Source organism: Halichoerus grypus, chromosome 6, assembly GCF_964656455.1.
Source record: "Halichoerus grypus chromosome 6, mHalGry1.hap1.1, whole genome shotgun sequence".
Lineage (NCBI taxonomy): Eukaryota > Metazoa > Chordata > Mammalia > Carnivora > Phocidae > Halichoerus > Halichoerus grypus.
Genome location: NC_135717.1, coordinates 137,153,564 through 137,174,706, shown reverse-complemented (window position 1 = coordinate 137,174,706; position 21,143 = coordinate 137,153,564). Strand labels below are relative to the sequence as shown.

The following is a 21,143-nucleotide window of genomic DNA, read 5'->3' as shown; positions in this document are numbered from 1 at the left end:
AATGTGACCTCAAGAAGGTGAAGCATACAGGTGACAGAGCACATTTTAAACAAAGGGAAAAAAGCATGCAAATATACCAGGAGATCTGAAAAGACTAAAAGTGTTTTAGTACCAGCAGAGCATACTATAGGGATGAAGGTGGCATGTGGTGAAAGATGGAATTCCTTTATTATGTTGGTAATGTTGTTAGATTATGAAAATTGCTATATCAAAGCACAAGATAAATAGTATAATGCAATCTTAGATTAAGAAGAAATGTTAGACAATTTTACTAGTCCCATGTATTGGACAAATGCTCTGACACATCACTAATAGGAGATCATTGTATCTCTCCTTAAATAATTATACTAAGAAGGAAGTTACTGTCTCTTAGGCAACCCATTCCATTGCAGGACACCACACTCAGTCATAGGTATTTCTTTAGGACCTCCTATATGTCTGAGTCCATGATAGGTGTGGTAGAGCTAGTTTTTAAACCCAAGTGACTAAAATGGAAGTACAGGGAAAGGGCACATGAAGGCATTTAGTTTGGTTTGTGTAGAAAGAGTTTGGGTTTGCTGAGAATGTTTTGCAAAATATGCAGTCTTTCAATGAATTGGTCCACATCATGTGCTTCATCCAAGAAACATTTCAAATGCATTACATTCTAAAATATATTTTTTTCCAAAATTTAAAGAGGCACATAATATTTGAGGATTATTTAATCACTGTTTAACATTTTCTGTATTAAAATCACAGATTCTATATCAGTGCTGTATAGGGGCCAAGGGCAGGCTGTCCCAAGATGGGACACTTTGGCATGAAGACTATTTTGAGTTCAAAAGCAATCAAAACCCAGCAGATTCAGGAAAAGCTCTTTATCTCCCCACAACTGGGAGGTATCTAAAAAGAATTTAGATAGAGGACTGCTCCAGGAGAAGAGTTATTGCCATAGATTACTACATTATACTATGAACTAGTTTTGATAGACAGGGAGGAACCCAGCAAGGTCTGTTTGATCAAAGTCTTCTATGTCCCATTGTTTCTGAAAGGCCCAGCAAACATTTATTAAACATTTACTCTTTTTCATCTTCCTGTGAATTGCGCTCCTTTTCTTTGAGATCCCAGATCTCTGTCCCCTTCTCCTTAGTTCAGAATGACATATATACCGTCTTTGCCTGTCTTTGGAATTTCTATGTCTGTTTGGCTTCTGCATACATACAAAATAAAGTTTAATTTTCTTTTGTTAATCTGTCTCATGCCAATTTGATTCTTAGTACAGCCAGAAGGACCATGAGTAGGAAAGGAAATTCTTTTTCCCCAATGGTACCAAAAGATGTGTTCATTTTCTCATAAATTCTTATACCTTTTGACTTTTTGAACTTTGAAATTTTGGCCTATTCATCTAGCCCTCAAAGAAGTTTTAACTTTTTTAATTTTGAAAGTGGTGATATAATTTAACACATTAAATTTCTTGAAGGCATTGGAATTGTTAGAGGGTATTGACAGAATCATCTATTTCTTTACAAGCAGTGTGAAAAATAAATTATCACTGAATTATTTATTTTACTAAAGTTCTGCTGCAGATGTTCTTTTTGAATATCCATTTACTTTTCTGTTGTGTCTACAGAGCTATTGCCTTCACTTGAAAAGTATAGGTAATTTTAGGATATAGGCTAAGTCTCTTGCTTATCTCAGATGGCTTTGGGCTCGTTTTCAGTTTCTGTACATTGTGCTTGAAATTTTAGGTAAATAATACTCTAATTCTACACTCTGATTTTGATAAAAACTAGCAAGTTTAAAAATACATGTTTTATGTACACTTAAGGAGAATGATCATGCAATAAGTCTAAAGATTATTTTGTTGTCCATAGAGATGTTATTGGGGAGACATACTGTTTTTACTTTACTCTTATTCTTTCACTTTTATGTCAGTCTTCACTTGATTGATCTTTTCTATAATTCAAAAATTCAAATTACGATAATGGTGCATGAGAAGTGTTGTAAGATGAAAACCAAATTGATGGTACAAATAAGATGCAACATTTAAAAATGGAAAGATAGATGTTAGTTCATTAAAATGTAAATAGACAACTGTGAAAGGTATCTGCTAGATAAATGTCAAAGGATTAAAATCATGGATGTGCCATCAAGGTACATTTAAGAATCATTTAAAATTCCTAAGAAAATGAACAGCACAATTAGAAAAATAAATGAAGGAGATAAGCAGGCAATTGACCGAAAGAAAAAAAAAAGAGCCAGAAACTGTGGAAATTTCATGCTGCATCTATTATTTTCACATATAGATAAGATGTACTGTATATAATCAGCTTCCAGGATGAGTCTGGGCCTCAGGAAATAAAATATAGTGTGCCTCTACCTAAAAGTCAAAGCCATAAAATTGAATATAAATCTGGGAATATTTATATGAAATTTTGACACCTTAATTTATATTACTTCTGTATTCTTGAGGTCAGTATTTATTTAGAGTGGTTGTATGTATGCAATAACTCCTAGGAATCCTTGACCAAAGGATAGCATTCCCTTACACTATCTTTTTTTTTTTTTTAAAGATTTTATTTATTTATTTGACAGAAAGAGACACAGGGAGAGAGGGAACATAAGCAGGGGAGTAGGAGAGGGAGAAGCAGGCTTCCCGTGGAGCAGGGAGCCCGATGTGGGGCTCGATCCCAGGAGCCTGGGATCATGACCTGAGCCGAAGGCAGATGCTTAACGACTGAGCCACCCAGGCGCCCCTCCCTTACACTATCTTAACTCTCAAAAAATGTATTTGTAAATTTGAATGAAGTTTATAAAAATATGTTTAAACCTACTAGTAGTTCAAGAAAGGAAAATTAATAGCACCTACCTCACAGGATTATTGAGAGGATTATATAATTATTATATGTGAAGCACTTAGTGCTTGGCACATTGTAAACCTTACTTAGTGTTAGGTATTACTATTATTAAATTAATACTATTAATAAACACTATCTCATTTTTACTTATATTGACAAGGACTAAAGTAAATTTTTAACCCGTAATATGATGTCAGATACATTATGCATTTTAATACATATTTATTGAGTTATTTTGATAAGGAATAAATCCAATATGTGCAGGTGAGTCCTTGGTGTTTTTTGACAGGGAGCAATGGCAAGTGGTACATAGCTTTCCTTAGGAAAAATGGTAATTCTACAGGGAGTGATGATTTGGGGAATTGTTTATTCCTTTTGCTGCAGTGTATGAACCCGGGTAAATTTAATTGCAGAGTATATTACCGGGTTTTAACTAAGCCAACCATTACAAAATGATCATATGTCTTGCTGAAAGGAAATTGCAGATTATAGTTGTAAAGATGCAAGTGCAAGCAAACAGTATCAGTTCATTCTTTTTTAAAAATTTATTTATTTGTCAGAGAGAGAGAAAGAGAGTGAGCACAAGCAGGGGGAGTGGTAGGCAGAGGGAGAAGCAGGCTGCCGGCTGAGCAAGGAGCCCTATGCGGAACTCGATCCCAGGACCCTGGGATCATGACCCGAGATGAAGGCAGACACTTAACTGACTAGCCACCCAGGCATCTTCCTGGCATAAACCTCTCTTTAGCACTTATTTTTTAATTCATTATTATGTCATCCCTTTCAGGTTCAGTTTTGGGTATTTAAAATGTATATTGCTCTATTATAAAAGTACACATAATACATGTAATTAAATGATACACGAATACTTTTGATTTAAGTATAGGGTCACCAACCTCCTGACTTGTTAGGGAATGCCCTGGGTTTAGTGTGTTTTTCTGTGTCCTGGAAAACTCCTCAGTCCCAGGCAAACCAGGACTGTTGACCGGTCAACATATATATATATATATATATATTTTGTTGTTGTTGTTGTTGTTGTTGTATTGTTTTTTACTGATAGTGATGCATAATAAAAAAAAACTATAGAGACTACTGTTTAACCATCTGTTTATGATCCTTCCCAGGGGGTAAGAATGAGATAAACCTGGCCCAGCTAAGACTGATGAGTCTGATCACTTTACCTCCAAGTGATTAGTCCAATTTGTGGGAATTTCAAACATAACCTAGTAGGACAAGAGGATCCCCCAAAAAGAATGCACTGTTTAAATCCTGAGTTAACTGCCTTCAGTAAATTGAAAAGGCCAAACCCAGAGCAGTTTGTTTAGTAATTGCAAACTGAATGAAATAGGAGGGTTACTTAAGGTCACTATTAAGAACAAGATCTTCTCAGAGTAAAAGAATTGCTAGTGATGACAGGTCTCCCAACATGTCCTTTGAAGAGTCTGTGGTTACGATCATAAGGAATAGAAAAGACAACTCCTTGACCCAGAATTTTTTCTTCTTGCCAATGAGGGGAAGCCCCACTCAGTAAGGCAGAGGCACTCCACCTATCAAGCTTCTGTTCACAACTTCAGCATAGAGAAGTCTGCAAATAGAGACCCCCTTTTCTAAGAACTACCACTACTTGCAAGTTTCCATAGCAGTGCCAATTTAATATTCTGAGAAATATTTCTTCAAAATCGAGAATATAATTCTATAAAAATTCATTTTTATGTGTTCTGTAGAATTTAAATTAATCTGATCTAAGGAAACATGCTTTTGAATGAATAAGGTGTCTGAAGAAGATAAGGAGGTGATTATATTAAAAATCAGAGGCTATTTTAATTATTCAGGAAAAAGTTTAATTCAAAAAAATCCACGAAGACAACACAATAATAAACAATACAAAATATATGTATATGTATCAGTTTACCTTTAGGTTATTTCAAACTGCAAGTTAAGGAGTAATTAATTATGGATTTGAATTTTAACAATGCAATAGTTAAACAAATAGCAATAGTTTACCAAAAATATAACGATTCCATATACATGATGACAAATAGCAGTGTGATAGTTAATTTTATGTGTCAGTATGGCTGGACTGTGGTGACTCTCTATGTGTCAGTGTGGCTAGACTATGGTGGCAAGTGTTTGGTGAAACACTAATCTAGCTATTGCTGTAAAGGTATGTTTTAGATATGATTAACTCCACAATCAGTTGACTTTAAGTAAAACAGATTACCCTCCATATGAGGGTGGGCTGCATCCAATTAGTTGAAGGCATTTAGAGCAAAGACAGATTTCCTGAAGAAAGAATTCTGCTTTCAGATTGCAACATAGAAATTCTGCCTGATTTCCAAGACTTCAGATGCAAGACTGCAACAGCAACTCTTACTGGAATCTCCACCCTGCCAGCTTGCCCTACAGATTCCGGACTTGCTAACTTACAGTTGTGTAAGCCAATTCTATAAAACCTCTCCTCTTTGTCTCTGTCTCTCTCTCTCTCTGTTGGTTCTGTTTTTCTGGAGAACCTTGACTAATACAAACAGATCTGAAATATAAAATAATTTGGCTTTTTTTTAAAGAATAGCAACAATCCTCCAGCTATGTGGAAATTCTTAGGTATATGGCAGTATAAACAAAACAACTCTCAGTCATGTTAAAAATACATTTAGGGGTGCCTGGATGGCTCAGTCAGTTAAGCATCTGACTCTTGATTTCACCTCAGGTCATGATCTCAGGGTCATGAGATCAAGCCCTACGTCAGACCCCGCACTGAGCATGGAGTCTGCTTGACATTCTCTCCCTCTGCTCCTCTCCTGCTTGCTCTCTCTTTCTCTCAAAAAAAATTTCTGTTTACAAATATATTTAAAAATGATTTTTAATACTTATAGTGGAGGAAGTTGGTGGTTGCTTTAGTTGAGAAGAAAGAGATCTAGATAGTTTAGCCCATAGAAGTCAACAATTCAACATAACTGATTTTTAAAACTGAATTAATTGAATAATTTGGGTTTCTTTTGGTTTTTTTTGTTTGTTTTTTGTTTTTTTTTTAATCTTCAGACAAAAGAAATGGCAGGATTGACTGATTCTTTGGTTTGTAGAGGTGTTGTTAACTATACTACAGTTGTATAGGTTTTAAAAGGTATACTCTTTATATCCTGTTATTTTATACAGGGCACATTTTAAAATAAAATCTCCTAAAAGAACATACATTTACCTTTCGAAGGTTTAAAATTTAATTGATTTCCCTTTTAGTTTAATCTGTTCCTATCCATTTCCCCAACTATTGATAATGACATTACACGCTATCTGAAACTTTCCTCAATAACATTTTGTTTCTGAATAATGTTGATGATATTCTTAAAGGAAACCACTGGAATATAAGGAAAATATTTAATATCTGAAATGTTCTTTAAGTCTACTGTAACTAAAATGACAATCTAGAAAATTAGAGTGGGACTCTTGATACAATGTAAAATTGCATTAAAAAAATCCTTAATTTTTTCTTTTTTTACTGTTACCCTTCTTTTGTTAAAATCAGGCATTAAATTTAGATAACAGATAAGAGTGTAGAAGTTTTAAGAGTTAAACTGATGAGAGTTACGTTTAGTCATAAACTGCTTGTTTATTGTCATGTCTGAGAACCTTTCTTATATATGAATGATAATTAAAATAGTCTCAGAAGAACAGGAACTAGGCACAATGGATTACATGATATCTGCTGAGGTGTCTTCCCCTGTGGATTCCAATCTGGATATTCTGTCAATAAAACACAACAGTTAAAAGCTCCATTTAGTTTCAAGGGGAGGAAGTAATTGAATCAATATTGAAATAGTTTGATATGTACTTTCCAGTTTATCACATTCTTTATTACCTAAGGTAGACAGAAAAATTATAGAATTAAAGGCATTCACTTGAGGGTGCCTGGGTGGCTCAGTTGGTTGAGTGACTGTCTTTGGCTCAGGTCATGATCCTGGAGTCCCAGGATCGAGTCCCGCATCGGGCTCCCTGCTCGGCGGGGAGTCTGCTTCTCCCTCTGCCCCTCACCCCTCTCATACTCTCTCTCTCATTCTCTATCTCTCAAATAAATAAATAAAATCTTTTAAAAAAAAGGCATTCCCTTGCCTTTCTGGTTTTTTAAATAAGGTAATAAACTTAGGAAACTTAGTTTGGCTTTAAACTTAGTTTAACTTAAGAAAATGAAAGCTTCCTCCACAAATCCCTCAGTGCTTAAAAATCTATATGATGCCTTCTGCCAACAAAGTCATGTCAACAGGTATTTCTAGAGTAGCTTTCACATTGAAGGCAAAAAAGACTACAATTGACAAAACTATATAAAGTAGTTGACTTTACTTGTGACACTCTGCCATGCCCATTTAAATTCCCTGAAAGAGAATGTAATTCCTTCATGTTGACTTTTTGGTTCCCAGAGCCCTCCATTAAATATCTCATTCATTTCTGGTGTGGCTCTGGCTCCAAATTTTGCTCTGTGTCTTTCCCTCATCAAGTTTTTTCCCTCTGTTTAATAAGATCCTGCAGTTGGTTAGGAATTCATTTGTTTAATTTCTTTCATTCATTTATTCACTTTTTGAGTGTGTACTATGTATTGAACATAATTCTAGGCTTTAGATATAATAGTTATCAGGAAAAAATAAAGTTTCCTTACAGAAAAGTAAGGGGAGAAAGTCTATCATTAATCTGCTCCCATCTCTCAAAAAGGAAGTCAACAAAACTAAAAATTGGCTTTATATAAACACTGATCAACATAAAACAGAGAAGACACAAATCAAAAGTCATAGGACTTAAATAAGTGGAACATACCAGAGCAAAGATGTTAATATTTATTTATTTATTTGTTTATTTATTGGAGAGAGAAAAGAGACAGAGACAGAGATAATGAGAGAGAGCAGGAGCAGGGAGGAGAGGGAGAAGCAGACTCACCGCTGAGCAGGGAGCCTAACGTGGGGCTTGATCCCAGGACCCTGAGATCATGACCTGAGCCAAAGGCAGACACTTAACTGACTGAGCCACCCAGGCGCCCCAAAGATGTTAATTCTTTCCGAATTTATTTATAAATTCAGTGTAATTCCAAGGTCTCCTGTGGAATTGATAAGGTTATCCTAAGGTTAATTTGCAAGAGCAAAAGTTGAGGAAGAGCCAAGTGATTTCTGAACAATTTAGAAAAGAAACAAGTTGGGAGAACACCTCCTGCCAGGTAGCAAAACTTATTGTAGCCTTTGCAGCTTGTGCAGTGCTTTCTTGGAAACCCATTGTCGATAACTGCTTGAATCTTGGGATGGAGAAACTCATGGCAGTAAAGTCCTCATTAAGTAAAACTAGAAAATCCAGATAAAGTACAACAAAACAATGTTTCAGAACCTCAGAGATTTGCTAAAGCAACAAAGACTGGAGGGTCAAGATTTCAGAGCTGGAGATCCACAGAGAATGGACTGATGTTATGAAAGCTGTCTTTTTTTCCCCTGGAGCCATTTGTTCATCTTGGGCCCAGATCTAGGGCTGAAAATCTGGGCTTTGCCCAGGCAGAGGCTGATTTTGGGGAAACAGAAACCATCGGAGCTTTTGTTGGCCTTGTAGGACCAGAGGGAGAAAATTGGAGAATTGAGCAGTTTAAGATCCTGGTGAAAGGTAAAGGTGGAGGAATGAGTCCAAGAGATGGCCATTTTGTACTCAAAGTATTTGTTTAATTTTGAAGCTATGAGGAACAGGAGGCTAAAATCCTAGGCTGAAACCTTCTGGAAAACAAAGCAGATTTTTCAGTAATTTCAGAATGCTAAAATAATACGGATTAGAATTAAGAACCTATTAGGGAAAGGCAACAGTGAACGCAGCAATCTCTCAGTGGAAAGCCCTGGAAGTCTGTGCCCTTAGAGCAGAGACAAACAGAGGTGAACCAAGCCTTACATAAATTCTAACCCAGTGTTGACTAAGCTGTGTTTGGATTAAGGTAAACAACCTTGACTCTAACTGTTCAGCAGAGGAAAAGGTAGAACTCTGCATTTTTGTTTTACACGGTTTGTTAGATGTTTAATAGAAACTTATTAGGCATACACCAAGTGTTTTGGCCGTGTACTGCTGTGACACAAACTTCCAGAACAATGGCTTAAAACAATAACAATTTATTATTATTTCTTACAATTATCTGGATTGGCTGGCTCTACAAGACAATTACTCTGCTCTATGTAGTGTCATCAGGACTCAATGACATAGTTGCATTTAGCTGGAGCTCAGTTAGGGTTGCAACAGAAAGATGACCTCTCCTGTTCCAAGGCCTTTCTCCATGTGACCTCTCCAGCAGGTAAGTGTGGAATTGAAATTCTGGGGGGCTTCCAACAGAGCAAAAGCAGAAGCTGCCAAGTCTCTTCTAAAGGGTAGGCCCAGAACTGGCACAATATCAAGGCCTCATTGAAGAGGAGGAGAAATAGTGTCCACTTTTTTGGGAGTGGCTTATGTGTAAAGGAGGGGAGGAATTATTAGTGGCCATCTTTAGAGATAATTCACCACACCAAGAAACAGAGCATGTTACCGAAACCAAGAGAAAACAAAACAATCTTGAAACTAGAAACAGACCCACAGGTGATCCAAATGTTGGAGATTTCAGAAAGAGGTTGGAGTATTTGAGGCTGGTAATCATGGCGCTTAGTGTATCAAAGGGCGGATAACAACAACAGCAACAAAAATGGTAGGGGAGAAAAGCAAGGGCCAGATTGATCATAACTGGACTTACTGGCCTTGGAATAGAGTCATATTTTTCTTTAATTGGAGTAAGAAGCAATTGAGGAATTTTTAAGAAAAGGATTTGGCCTGGATTTTCTTTCTGTAAAACAATTTGGAGGAGGAAAGGTGGGAGATTACTAGCTCAGGCAAGAAATGACAGTGGCTTGGATACTGGGCAGGAAGGGGAAGTTAAAAAAAAAAAAGTGTATCATTGTTATCTTTATGTCCCTTTAACTAGAAAACATTAGTTTGCAAATAGGAGATATACAATGGATTTATTTATTTATTTATTTATTTATTTATTTATTTATTTATTTTAAGATTTTATTTGACAGAGACAGACACAGTGAGATAGGGAACACAAGCAGGGGGAGTGGGAGAGGGAGAAGCGGGCTTCCGGCAGAGCAGGGAGCATGATTCAGGGCTCGATCCCAGGACCCTGGGATCATGACCTGAGCCGAAGGCAGACGCTTAACAGCTGAACCACCCAGGAGCCCTTGGATATATTTTTTAAACTGCTTTGAATGAAATTTAAAATTAGAGGGACAATACTTCTAATTCATTGTTTAACTGAAGTATAATATCAATATGAGAGTATGTATGCCTCATAAATGGAAAGATTGATGAATTATTACAAAGTGAACACATGTAGGTAAACAAAGCATAGGTCTAGAAAGTCCTTCTGGTATCCTCTTCTATTTAATTAACTCCTCTTTGCTCTCTAAAGGTAACCACTATCCTGACTCCAAATGTAGATTAGTTTTGCCTGATATTCTGATATTTGAACTTTATATAAAGAAATCATTTAATATACATTATTTTTGTGTCTGTCTTCTTTCATGGCACCAAATCATCTTTTCTTTTTTTTTTACAATTTTCAGATCATCTCCTCTCTTCACTGTTTCACTGAAAATTCTTTTTCAATCAAGAATTTATGCACTTATCTTTTAAAAAAAATCTTTGTTCTGAGAGCCAAAAGACTGATAAAGGAAGAGACACATATTAGCTTTAAATCATAATTAATTTGCACATTGATTAATGTATTACTTCTGCATGAGTCACTATTTTGATAATTAATAATAATAACTAATACAAATAAGAAAAATTTCAATGAACAGATACTTTGAGTATAGTAGCAAACTGGATCACAGTTATACTTTACTCCTTTCTGTCCTTTAGCTTGAGAAGAAAAATAATCAGTGAAGAAGGGAGGGATCATCTGAGTTTAAATATGATAATTTATGACAAATGATTTATATCATCATATAGCAGCAATCAAATATTGTCAATAATTACTTATGCACTTGAGGATCCAAATTTTAAAATACTATTAATTTATGGAAACTCTTCTCCAAATAGAATGTTACGATTATTTTTTTTCCTTTTTGCTTACGGCAGAGATTCTCTTTGCAAGTTTCTTCTTCTGCACACAAAGAGCAGGCTACTCCTTTAGTGTAAGGGGGCTGATTTGGAAAATTTCCTCTGTAAAAAAGAGAATAATTGATTAGCCAAATGACTATTAATTGCTCTAATTTTGTGCACAAATTTATGCAAGTTGTTTTGGTCACTCACTCATGAATATTTAAGAGGAAAAATAACAACTTTTGTCCCAATTTTATGCTCCTTTTGTTTGTAAAAAGAAACCATTAAAACTGTTTACAAGATGTCCCTAATCCACATGGCAGTTACATTCTCAAATATTCTGTAAAATACAAATTAGATGTGAACCCCTTGTAATTATGCATGTTGATAGCCACAAAGTTTTTGTTGTAAACACTATGATTATCTCTTGATTTTGTAAATAGAATGAATAAAATTTAAATTGCAAGTGGAAACATATGCTTTATGTTCAATACCATAGTTCTTATCTAGTTCTTTTGGTGATGTATCAATAAGACTTGGCAGCTATTATGCCTGCTTTTCTCCCATCTCTGTATCTGTGGAAGACTTAAAAAAGTGTTAATTACCTAGAGTACACAAAGGAAACCATTAATAACATGAGTAGTATTCCATTAAAAAATATGCGGCAATTTATCTATTCATTTGTTGATGGACATTAAGGGTATTCCAAATAAAGTTACTATGCACATTTTGAACATTCATATATAAGTATTTACATGGACCTACATTTCCTTGGATAAAAGAATGAATAGATCATATGGTAGATGCATATTTAACTTTTCAAGTAACTTCCACACAGTTTTTTCAAAGTTGTTGTAATGCTTTATATTTCTACCAGCAGTGTTGAGAATTCTAGTTGCTTCACTTCCTTGTCAGGGCTTGTATTGGCCAGTCTTTAGCCATTCTAATTGTGTAGTGGCATTCATGGTGGTTTTAATTTGTGTTTCCCTAATGATTAATGATGTTGAGCATTTTTTCACGTGCTTATTTGCCATCTGCATGTCTTCTTTATTGATCTTTTGTCCACTTAAAAAAATTGAGTTTTAAGTTTTTCTAATATTGAATTGTGAGAGTTCATCCTATATTCTCTATATAAGCCCTTTATTAGATAAGCTTTACAAAGACTTTCTTCCCGTCCATGGCATGTTCTTTTTATTCTCTTACGAGTGTCTTTGAATAGCATTAATTTTAAATTTTAATGAAATCCATCTTATCAATTTGTTTTTTTATGGATCATGGTTTTGCTGTGGTAGCTAAAAAAAATCTGGCTATTTTAAGGTCACAAAGATTTCATCTGTGTTTTCTTCCAACAGTTTTACAATTTTGGGTTTTACATTTAGGTTTATGATCCATTTTGAGTTAATTATTATAGGTTGTGTGTTGTATAGATCTAAGTTTACTTAGAATGACAAACAGTACCAGCATCATTTATTAAAAAATATTTTTTTCCACTGCATTGCTTTTGTTCATTTTTGGAAAATTAGTTGAACATATGTGGACCACCATGTATAAGTTTATTTCTGGTCTCCACATTCTGTTCCACTGATCTATTTGTTTAACTTTACATCAATTGTTGTGATTATTCTAGCATTAATAATTCTTGAAAACAATAGTGTTTAGCCCTTCTGGGGCACCTGGGTGGCTCAGTCAGTTAAGTGTGTGCCTTCAGCTCAGGTCATGATGTCAGGGTCCTGGGATCGAGGCCGGTGTTGGGCTCCCTGCTCAGTAGGGAGTCTGCTTCTCCCTCTCTCTGCTGCTCCTCCCAGCTCGTGCTCTCTCTCTCTCTCTCAAAAAAAGAAAAAAATCTTAAAAAAAAATAGTGTTAGCCCTTCAAATTTTTTTTTCAGAGTTGATTTGGCTATTAAAAGTCCTTTTCATTTCCATATGAATTTTATGACCAGTTCGTCAATTTCTACAATAAAAATCTGGAATTTTTGTTGGGGATTATATTGAATCTATAGATCAATTCAGTGAAAATTATGTCTTAACAATATTGAGTCTTTTAATCCATTAACAAGGTATAATCTCTTCAATTATTTGTATCTTTGTTAATTTCTGTCATGAATATTGTGTAGTTTTCAGTGTGGAGGTCTTTCATGTCTTCTGTCTGGTTTATTCCTAGATAGTTTATATTTTTTGATGCTGTTATAAATGGTATTATTATTTTAATTTAATTTATGATTATTTATTGCTAGTATATGAACATGTAACTAAGTTTTGTATATTGATCTTGTGTCCTGAAAAATTACTAAGTTCACTTATTAGTTTTAGAAGAATTTTCAGATTTCATTGAACTTTTTTTATATAGACCTGTAGACTAGAAGTCAGCGAAGTATGGCCCATAGGCCAAGTCTGGCCTATTTTTGTGCTGTCTGCAAGCAAAGAATTTTTCTTTTTTTTTTTACATTTTTAATGGGTTCTTTAAAACAAAATAAAAACAAAGATGACGGTAACAATATATATGGCATGCAAAGCTTAATATATTTACTCTCTGGTACTTTACAGAAATTTTTTTTTTACTATTGGTATAATATTACATATAGGTTTTTCACAGCTGTCCTTTATTAGGTTTAGGAAGTTCCCTTCTATTTCCAGTTTTCTGAGAGCTTATATCAGGAATGAATGCTTAGCTTTTTCTCAATCTATTGAGATGATCATGTGATCTTTATTTTTAGGTTGATTAATATGGTGAAATACATTGATTGATGTATTTAGAATGTTAAACCACCTCTATATGCCTGGAATGAACTCCATTTGGACAAGATGTCTTAGGCTTTTACTATATTGATGGATTCAAATACTAAATTTTGATTAGGATTTTTGTACATATATTCACAGGAGATATTGCTCTGTGGTTTTCCTTCATTTCATTTATCCTTTGCAATTTGTGTCCTTGGAGGAATTTTTCCATTTCACCAAGTTGCCTCTTGATTGATTAACCCCACTTTCATTTTTTTTTTTTTTTTTTTGAAAGAGAGAGAGCGCACACATGAGACTGCCATGTGTGAGTAGTGGAGGAGGGGCAGAGAGAGAGAATTTTAAGCAGGTTCCACACTCAGTGTAGAACCTGCTGCAGGTCTCTGTCTCACAACTCTGAGATCATGACCTAAGCCAAAATCAAGAGTCAGAGGTTTAACTGACTGAGCCACTCAGACACCCCAACCTCACTGTCATTTTGAAATGACTTTCTTTAGCTCTAGTATTATTCTTTGCTCTAAAATCCACATTATTTGTTATTAGACCCTGCTGCTTTCTTTTGACTAATGTTAGCATAGTAAACCTTTTTCCATTCTTGTACTTTTAATCTATTTCTGTGTGTTTCTTTGTTTATTTAAATTCCAGTATAGTTAACATATAGTGTTATATTAGCTTCAGGTGTACAGTATAGTGATTCAGTAATTCTATACATTACTCAGTGTTTATCATAATAAGTATACTCTTTAATCTCTGTCACCTATTTCACTGATTCCTCCAACTACCTCCCCTCTGGTAACCCATCAGTTTGTTCTCTATAGTTAACTATCCATTTTTTTATTTGTCTCTTTGTTAATTTGTTTGTTTTGTTTCTTAGAGTCCACATATGAGTGAAATCATATGATATTTGTCTTTCTCTGACTTATTTCACTTAGCATTATACTCTCTAGATCCATCCTTGTTGTTGCAAATGGCAAGATTTCATTATTTTTTATGGCTGAGTAATATTCCATTGTATATACATACCACTTCTTTATCCATTCATGAATTGATGGACACTTGGGTTGCTTCCATAATTTGGCTATTGTAAATAAAGCTGCAGTAAACATAGGGGTGCATATGTCTTTTCAAATTAGTGTTTACATATTCTTTGGGTAAAATACCCAGTATTGGAATTACTGGATCATATGGTAATTCTATTTTTAAGTTTTTGAGGAACCTCCATATGTTTTTCCAGTGACTATACCAGTTTACATTCCCCCCAATAGCACATGAGGGTTCCTTTTTCTCCACATCCTAACCAACACTGGTTGTTTCGTGAGTTTTTGATTTTAGCTATTCTGACAAGTGTGAGGTAATAATCTCATTGTGGTTTTGTTTTGCATTTCCCTGGTGATAAGTGATGTTGAGCATCTTTTCATGTATCTGTTGGCCACATGTATGTCTTCTTTGGAGAAATGTCTGTTCCTGTCTTTGACCCATTTTTAATTGGATTATTTGTTTTTTTGTGTGTGTTGAGTTGTATCAGTTCTTTATACATTTTGGATACTAACCCTTTATTAGATATATCATTTGCAAATATCTTCTCCCATTCAATAGGTTGTCTTTTAGTTTTGTTGATTGTTTCCTTGACTGTGCTGAAGCTTTTTATTCTGATACAGTCCCAATAGTTTATTTTTCTTTTGTTTCTTTTGGCTTAGGAGACATATCTAGAAAAATGTTGCTATGGTCGATGTCAGAAAAAGTACTGCCTGTGCTCCCTTCTACGATTTTATGGTTTCAGGTCTCACATTTAGGTCTTTAATCAATTTTGAGTTTATTTTTGTATATGGTGTAAGAAAGTGGTCCAGTTTCATTCATTTACATATAGCTGTTCAGTTTTTCCAACACCATTTATTGAAGATACTGTCTTTTTCCCATTGCATATTCTTGCTTCTTTGTCTATTTTGGGGCTCCCTATTCTGTTCTACTGACCTATGTGTCTTTTTGTGCCAGTACCATACTGTTTTGATTGCTATAGCTTTGTAGTAGATCTTAAAATCTGGGATTGTGATACTTCCAGTTTTGTTCTTCTTTTTCAAGATTGCTTTGGCTATTTGAGGTCTTTTGTCATTATGTACAAACTTTAGGGTTATTTGTTCTAGTTCTGTAAAAAATGCTGTTGGTATTTTGATAGTGACTATATCAAATCTGTAGATTGATTTGGGTAGTATAGACATTTAGCAATATTTGTTCTTCCAATCCATGAAATGGAGTATCTTTCCATTTCTTTGTATTGTCTTCAGTTTCTTTCATCAATGTTTTATAGTCTTTTAACTCTTTGGTTGAGTTCCTGGATATTTTTATTATTATTATATTATCTTTAAGCTCAACACGGGGTTGAACACACGACCCTGAGAACAAGTCTGGAGCTGAGATCAAGAGTCGGATGCTTAACCAACTGAGCCACCCAGGTGCCCCTTATTATTTTTGGTGCAACTGTAAATAGGATTGTTGTAAATGTTAATTTCTCTTTCTGCTACTTCATTATTAGTGTATAGAAATGCAATGGATTTCTGTGCATTGATTTTGTATCCTGCAACCTTACTGAATTCATTTATCAGTTCTAGTAGTTTTTTGGTGGAGTTTAGGGTTTTCTATATATAGTGTCATGTTATCTACAAATAGTGAAAGTTTTAATTTTTTATTTTTTCCTTACCTATTTGGATGCATTTTATTTCTTTTTCTTATCTGATTATTGTGTCCAGGACTTCCAGTATTATGTTGAATAAAGTGGTGAGAGTGGACATGCTTGTCTTGTTCCTGATTTTAGGAGAAAAGCTCTCAGTTGTTTTTTTTTTATCATTGAGGATGATGACCTTTATTATGTTGAGGTATGTTCCCTCTAAACTTACTTTGTTAAAGGTTTTTTTAAAATCATGAATGGATGTTGTACTTTGTCAAATACTTTTTCTGCATCTATTGAAGCAATCAGGTTTTTTATCCTTTCTCTTACTCATGTGACATATCATGTTAATTGATTTGTGAATATTGAATCACCTTTGTATCCCAGGAATAAATCCCACTTGATTGTGGTGAATGATTTTTTAAATGTATTGTTGGATTCGGTTTACTAATATTTTGTTGAGCATTTTTGCATCTATGCTCATCAGAGTCATTGGCCCATACTTCTCTTTTTTTTTGTGGTTTCTTTATCTGGTTTTGGTATCAAGGTAATAGTCTCATAGAATGAATTTGGAAGTTTTCCTTCTTCTATCTTTTGGAATACTTTGAGAAGACAAGGTATTAACTCTTCTTTAAATGTTTGGTAGAATTTGCCTGTGAAGCCATCTGGTTCTGAACTTTTGTTTGTTGGGAGTTTTTGATTATTGGTTGAATTTCATGGCTGGTAATCAGTCTGTTCAAATTTTCTTATTTCTTCCTGCTTCAGTTTTGGTGGGTTATATGTTTCTAGGAATTTATCCATTTCTTCTGGGTTGTCCAATTTGTTGGCATATAATTTTTCATAATATTTTCTTATAATCCTTTGTATTTCAGTGGTATCAGTTGTTATTTATCCTCTTTCATTTATGATTTTGTTTATTTGAGTCTTCCTTTTTTTTTTGTTTTTTTTGGTGAGTCTGGTTAAAGTTTATCAGTTTTGTTTATCTTTTCAAAGAACCAGCTTCTGGTTCATTGATTTGTACTATTGGGTTGTTTTTGTTTTGTTTTGTTTCTTAGTTTCTATTTTATTTATTTCTGCTCTAATATTCATTATTTCCTTCCTTTTGCTGGTTTTGAGTTGTGTTTTCCTTTTTGAGCTCCTATAGGTGTAAGGTTGTTTATTTGAGATTTTTCTTGCTTCTCAAAGTAAGCCTGTATTGCTATAAACTTCCCCCTTAGCGCAGCTTTTGCTGTATCCCAAAGATTTTGGACTATTGTGTTTTCATTTTCATTTGTCTCCATGTATTTTTTATATTTCCCCTTTGATTTCTTGGTTGACCCATTCATTGTTTAGTAGCATGTTATTTAACCTCCATGTATTTATGTTCTTTACATATCTTTTTCTTGTGGTTGATTTTTCATTATTTCTGTCTTTATATTTAAAGTGTGTTTATGTAGGGGCACATGGCTGGCTCAGTCAGTGGAGTTTGTGACTTGATCTCAGGGTTGTGAGTTTGAGCCCCACATTGGGTGTAGAGATTACTTAAAAATAAAATTTAAAAAAAATAAAATGTGCTTTTGTAGGCAGCATATAATTGGTTCTTGATTTCTTATCCAATCTTGGAATCTCTGCCTTTTCTTTGGGTTTTTGTATCATTTAAATTTGATGTGATTATTTTTTTTTAAGATTTTATTTATTTATTTTGAGAGAGAGAGAGTGGGTGTGTGTAGGGGGGAAGGGGCAGAAGGAGAGGAAGAAAGAGAGAATCTCAAGCAGACTCCAGGCTGAGCGTGGAGCCCAACATGGGGCTTGATCTCATGAACGTGAGATCATGACCTAAGCTGAAATCAAGAGTCAGATGCTTAATTGACTGAACCACGCAGGCACCCCGATGTAATTATTGATATAGTTAGGTTTAAGGCTATCATCTTATTTATTCTATTCATCTCCTCTGTTCTTTGTTCCCCTTTTCCTCTTTTTCTGCCTTTCTTTGGATTAATTCAATATTTTTTTAAATCTAATTTTATCTGCTTTGTTGATGCCTTTGCTATAAGTAGTTTTATTATTTAAGTAGTTGGAGCTTATAGTATGCATCTTTTACCTATCACAGTCAGTTTAAATTATTGCACTTAACAGAGTAGAAGAATCTTAATATACTTAGATTTTTCTCTTTTAGCCTTTATGCTGTAGTTAGCACATATTTTAATTTTATGTAGTTGTAACTCTCATAATACATTGCTATTATCTTTGATTAAACAATTATCCTTGGAAGAGAATTAAATAATAAGACAAACTGTATTACTCATGTAGTTACCATTTCCAGTGGTTTGAAAAAAATCTTTTAATTTTGAAATGTATTTTCAAAAGATATAGAATTCTCAGGGGACAATTTTTTTTTCTTCCAGTATTTAAAGATATTGCTGTTTTCTCTCTGACATTATTCCCACTGAGAAATCTGCTGTCATCCTTATCTTTGTCCCTCTGTATGTGACATGTCTTAGTTCTCTGACTGCTTTTAAGATTTTCTCTTTATTACTGGTTTTGAAATGTTTTATTATAAAGTGAGTTGGTATAGTTTTCTTCATGTTTCTTGCGACTTGGGATTTGTTAGCCTTTTTGGTTCTGGGAGTTTATAATTTTCCTTAAGCTTGGAAAGTTTTGGGCTATATTTCTTAAAATATTTTCTGCCCCTGCCTTGTTCAGGAAATCAATTCTGCCTAAACTTACCTCACAGATAACTGATGCTCTTTTTATCTTTTTTGGATTCGTTTTCCCTATATATTCTATTTTGGATGATAATAAATAAGTGTTCAGTAGTTCTGCAATTTCTCTGGTATTTATAAAAACTGTACTTTGCTTGAAGTTTTAAGGCTATGAATTTGTCCTTCTTGTTTTTGTTTCTGATTGAGAGGCAACCAAAGAAAATACAGAGATATATACATTTGTACTTCTCCATAGCAATTTTGGCACATCTCAGATCCTTTTTGCAAATTATGTATATTTATTCTTTGCCTGTGTTTTCATTTTTTATACATTTTAAAAAATTTTTGGTTGTTAAAAGAGTTGGACTATTAACTGATTTTTATCTTCTTCCTTGTACAGATCTATTGGGATTAGAGTTCCAGAATTCATTTTTGGGGACTCCCATAGGCTAATGTTATATTTCCATATATATATGAAACTATTAGCAAGGCAATTAAAAATTATGGTAGTCTTTTCTTAGAAGAATGTGCATTTCACTGTCATTCTCAATCATTTACTCATCCCGGTTATGTCATATTAGAGAAACATCTGCCAATCTATTTTGTGTTCCAAGTATTTGGATATTACTGTAGCAATGTATTTATATTCTTTTTTTTTAACTTAAACAGTTTCCATAATTTTCATTCTCAAGTTTAAGTATTTCATGACAGGTATAATATTTTACATAAGGTAATGTTCTCTCACCACCTTCTATTTTAATGTATTTCTTGAGTAGCACTACAGAGGGAGACTTCAACTTATTAAAAATATACTTGTCCCTTTAGTATAAGGTTCTATTTTGGGAATAATTCTTTTAATTTAAAATATTTTTAATAGCAAAATAACTTACGAAGGTCCATAGTTGCATATGAATATTGCAGTTTCAAATCCCCCAAGTTTAGGACACATTGTCACTGCACAACCAACTTTATATGAATTGGCCCAAACTACCTATAAGGAAAGGAATTTTAAAATAAAATATGCAAAACAACTTTATGCAAACAGTGTATTATGGGAGCAGGTATAATCTTTGTCATGCTACCAAAAATGAATGCACATAACTATACTCTCTGTTTATTTTCTTAGTTTTTAATATTAACTTTAAAACAATTATTTTGTTAAGGCTACTTTCCTGAGGCCTATCTATCTAGTTTTCCTCACTGTTAATTCTCATAAATCGAAAGGAGAATATACCATAAAGACAAAATTGTATTTTTTCTAGATGACTTATGAAATATATTTTAATTTTCTCTATTAAAATATATTTTAATTTTCATTATATAAATGATATCAAAATCAGACTATAAATGAAAACAATAAAACTTTTATTTCTTTTTCTCAGAAAAATTCTACTTCATTTTTTAAATTTTGTGGTCTTAACCATGTTCTTACCTTTGTTAAGTAAACAAGAGACAGATAAGAATAGAGATTAAGAACATAATGAGTCTTCTGCAAAAGATGCCTGCCACAGAGATGATGTATCTTTATTTTTGTCTAGTTGCAAAGAATAGTAAAGTTATCAAAATGAAGATGACTCCTATGGAAAACTAGACAGGAGAGAGAGAAAAGAGTGAAGATTACTATTTCTTTAGTAATAGTAAGAGATGAGAGAAGAGTAAGAGAGAAGTAAGAGATGAGTGTTGCTTCTAACCATGTGTGTGGCTTTAGAGACTGACAGCAATTCTGAGCTTGTTTCCTACTTAATAAAATGAGATTAAGCTTGATCCTTAAAATATCCTTTTCCTTTTGAATGTTTCAAAAAGTTAAAAAGCCATACAATTGCAAGTATACATTTTTTCCAAGAATTCATGTTTAAAATTTGGTTCATGAGTATGTGGCTACTCCAATGAAATTCTATTTGCTTAATGTATCTAAGTTACGATTCTGTTTTGGCTTTGAGAATGGTAAAAGTAAATATTGACTGTGTAGGTTTAAAATGTATTGCTTTCATTAAAGGGACTAGATGTGACAATATGAACATTGGCTGTAACTTCAATATGAATATCTGCACATAGTAAATGCGGGAAATTTTTAGCTCATTTTGTTTAGAACATTAAGCAAGATATAGTTGCTGAACAAGTAGAAAGAATGCACTCATTCCTAATTATTTAAGC

At 33.8% G+C, this 21,143-nt stretch overlaps 1 protein-coding gene across 1 annotated transcript in view; it reads right to left on the bottom strand.

The window, feature by feature from the left end:
• Window positions 1-8,858: 8,858 nt before the first annotated feature.
• Window positions 8,859-21,143, bottom strand: part of GLIPR1L1 (GLIPR1 like 1) — a 32,120-nt gene continuing 19,835 nt past the window's right edge. The window contains exons 3-5 of the mRNA XM_036091671.2: window positions 19,880-19,980; window positions 10,916-11,030; window positions 8,859-8,933 (exon numbers count right to left, since the gene is read on the bottom strand). Of these exons, the coding sequence (XP_035947564.2) occupies window positions 8,859-8,933; window positions 10,916-11,030; window positions 19,880-19,980 (291 nt within the window). The remainder of the gene's footprint in view (window positions 8,934-10,915; window positions 11,031-19,879; window positions 19,981-21,143) is intronic.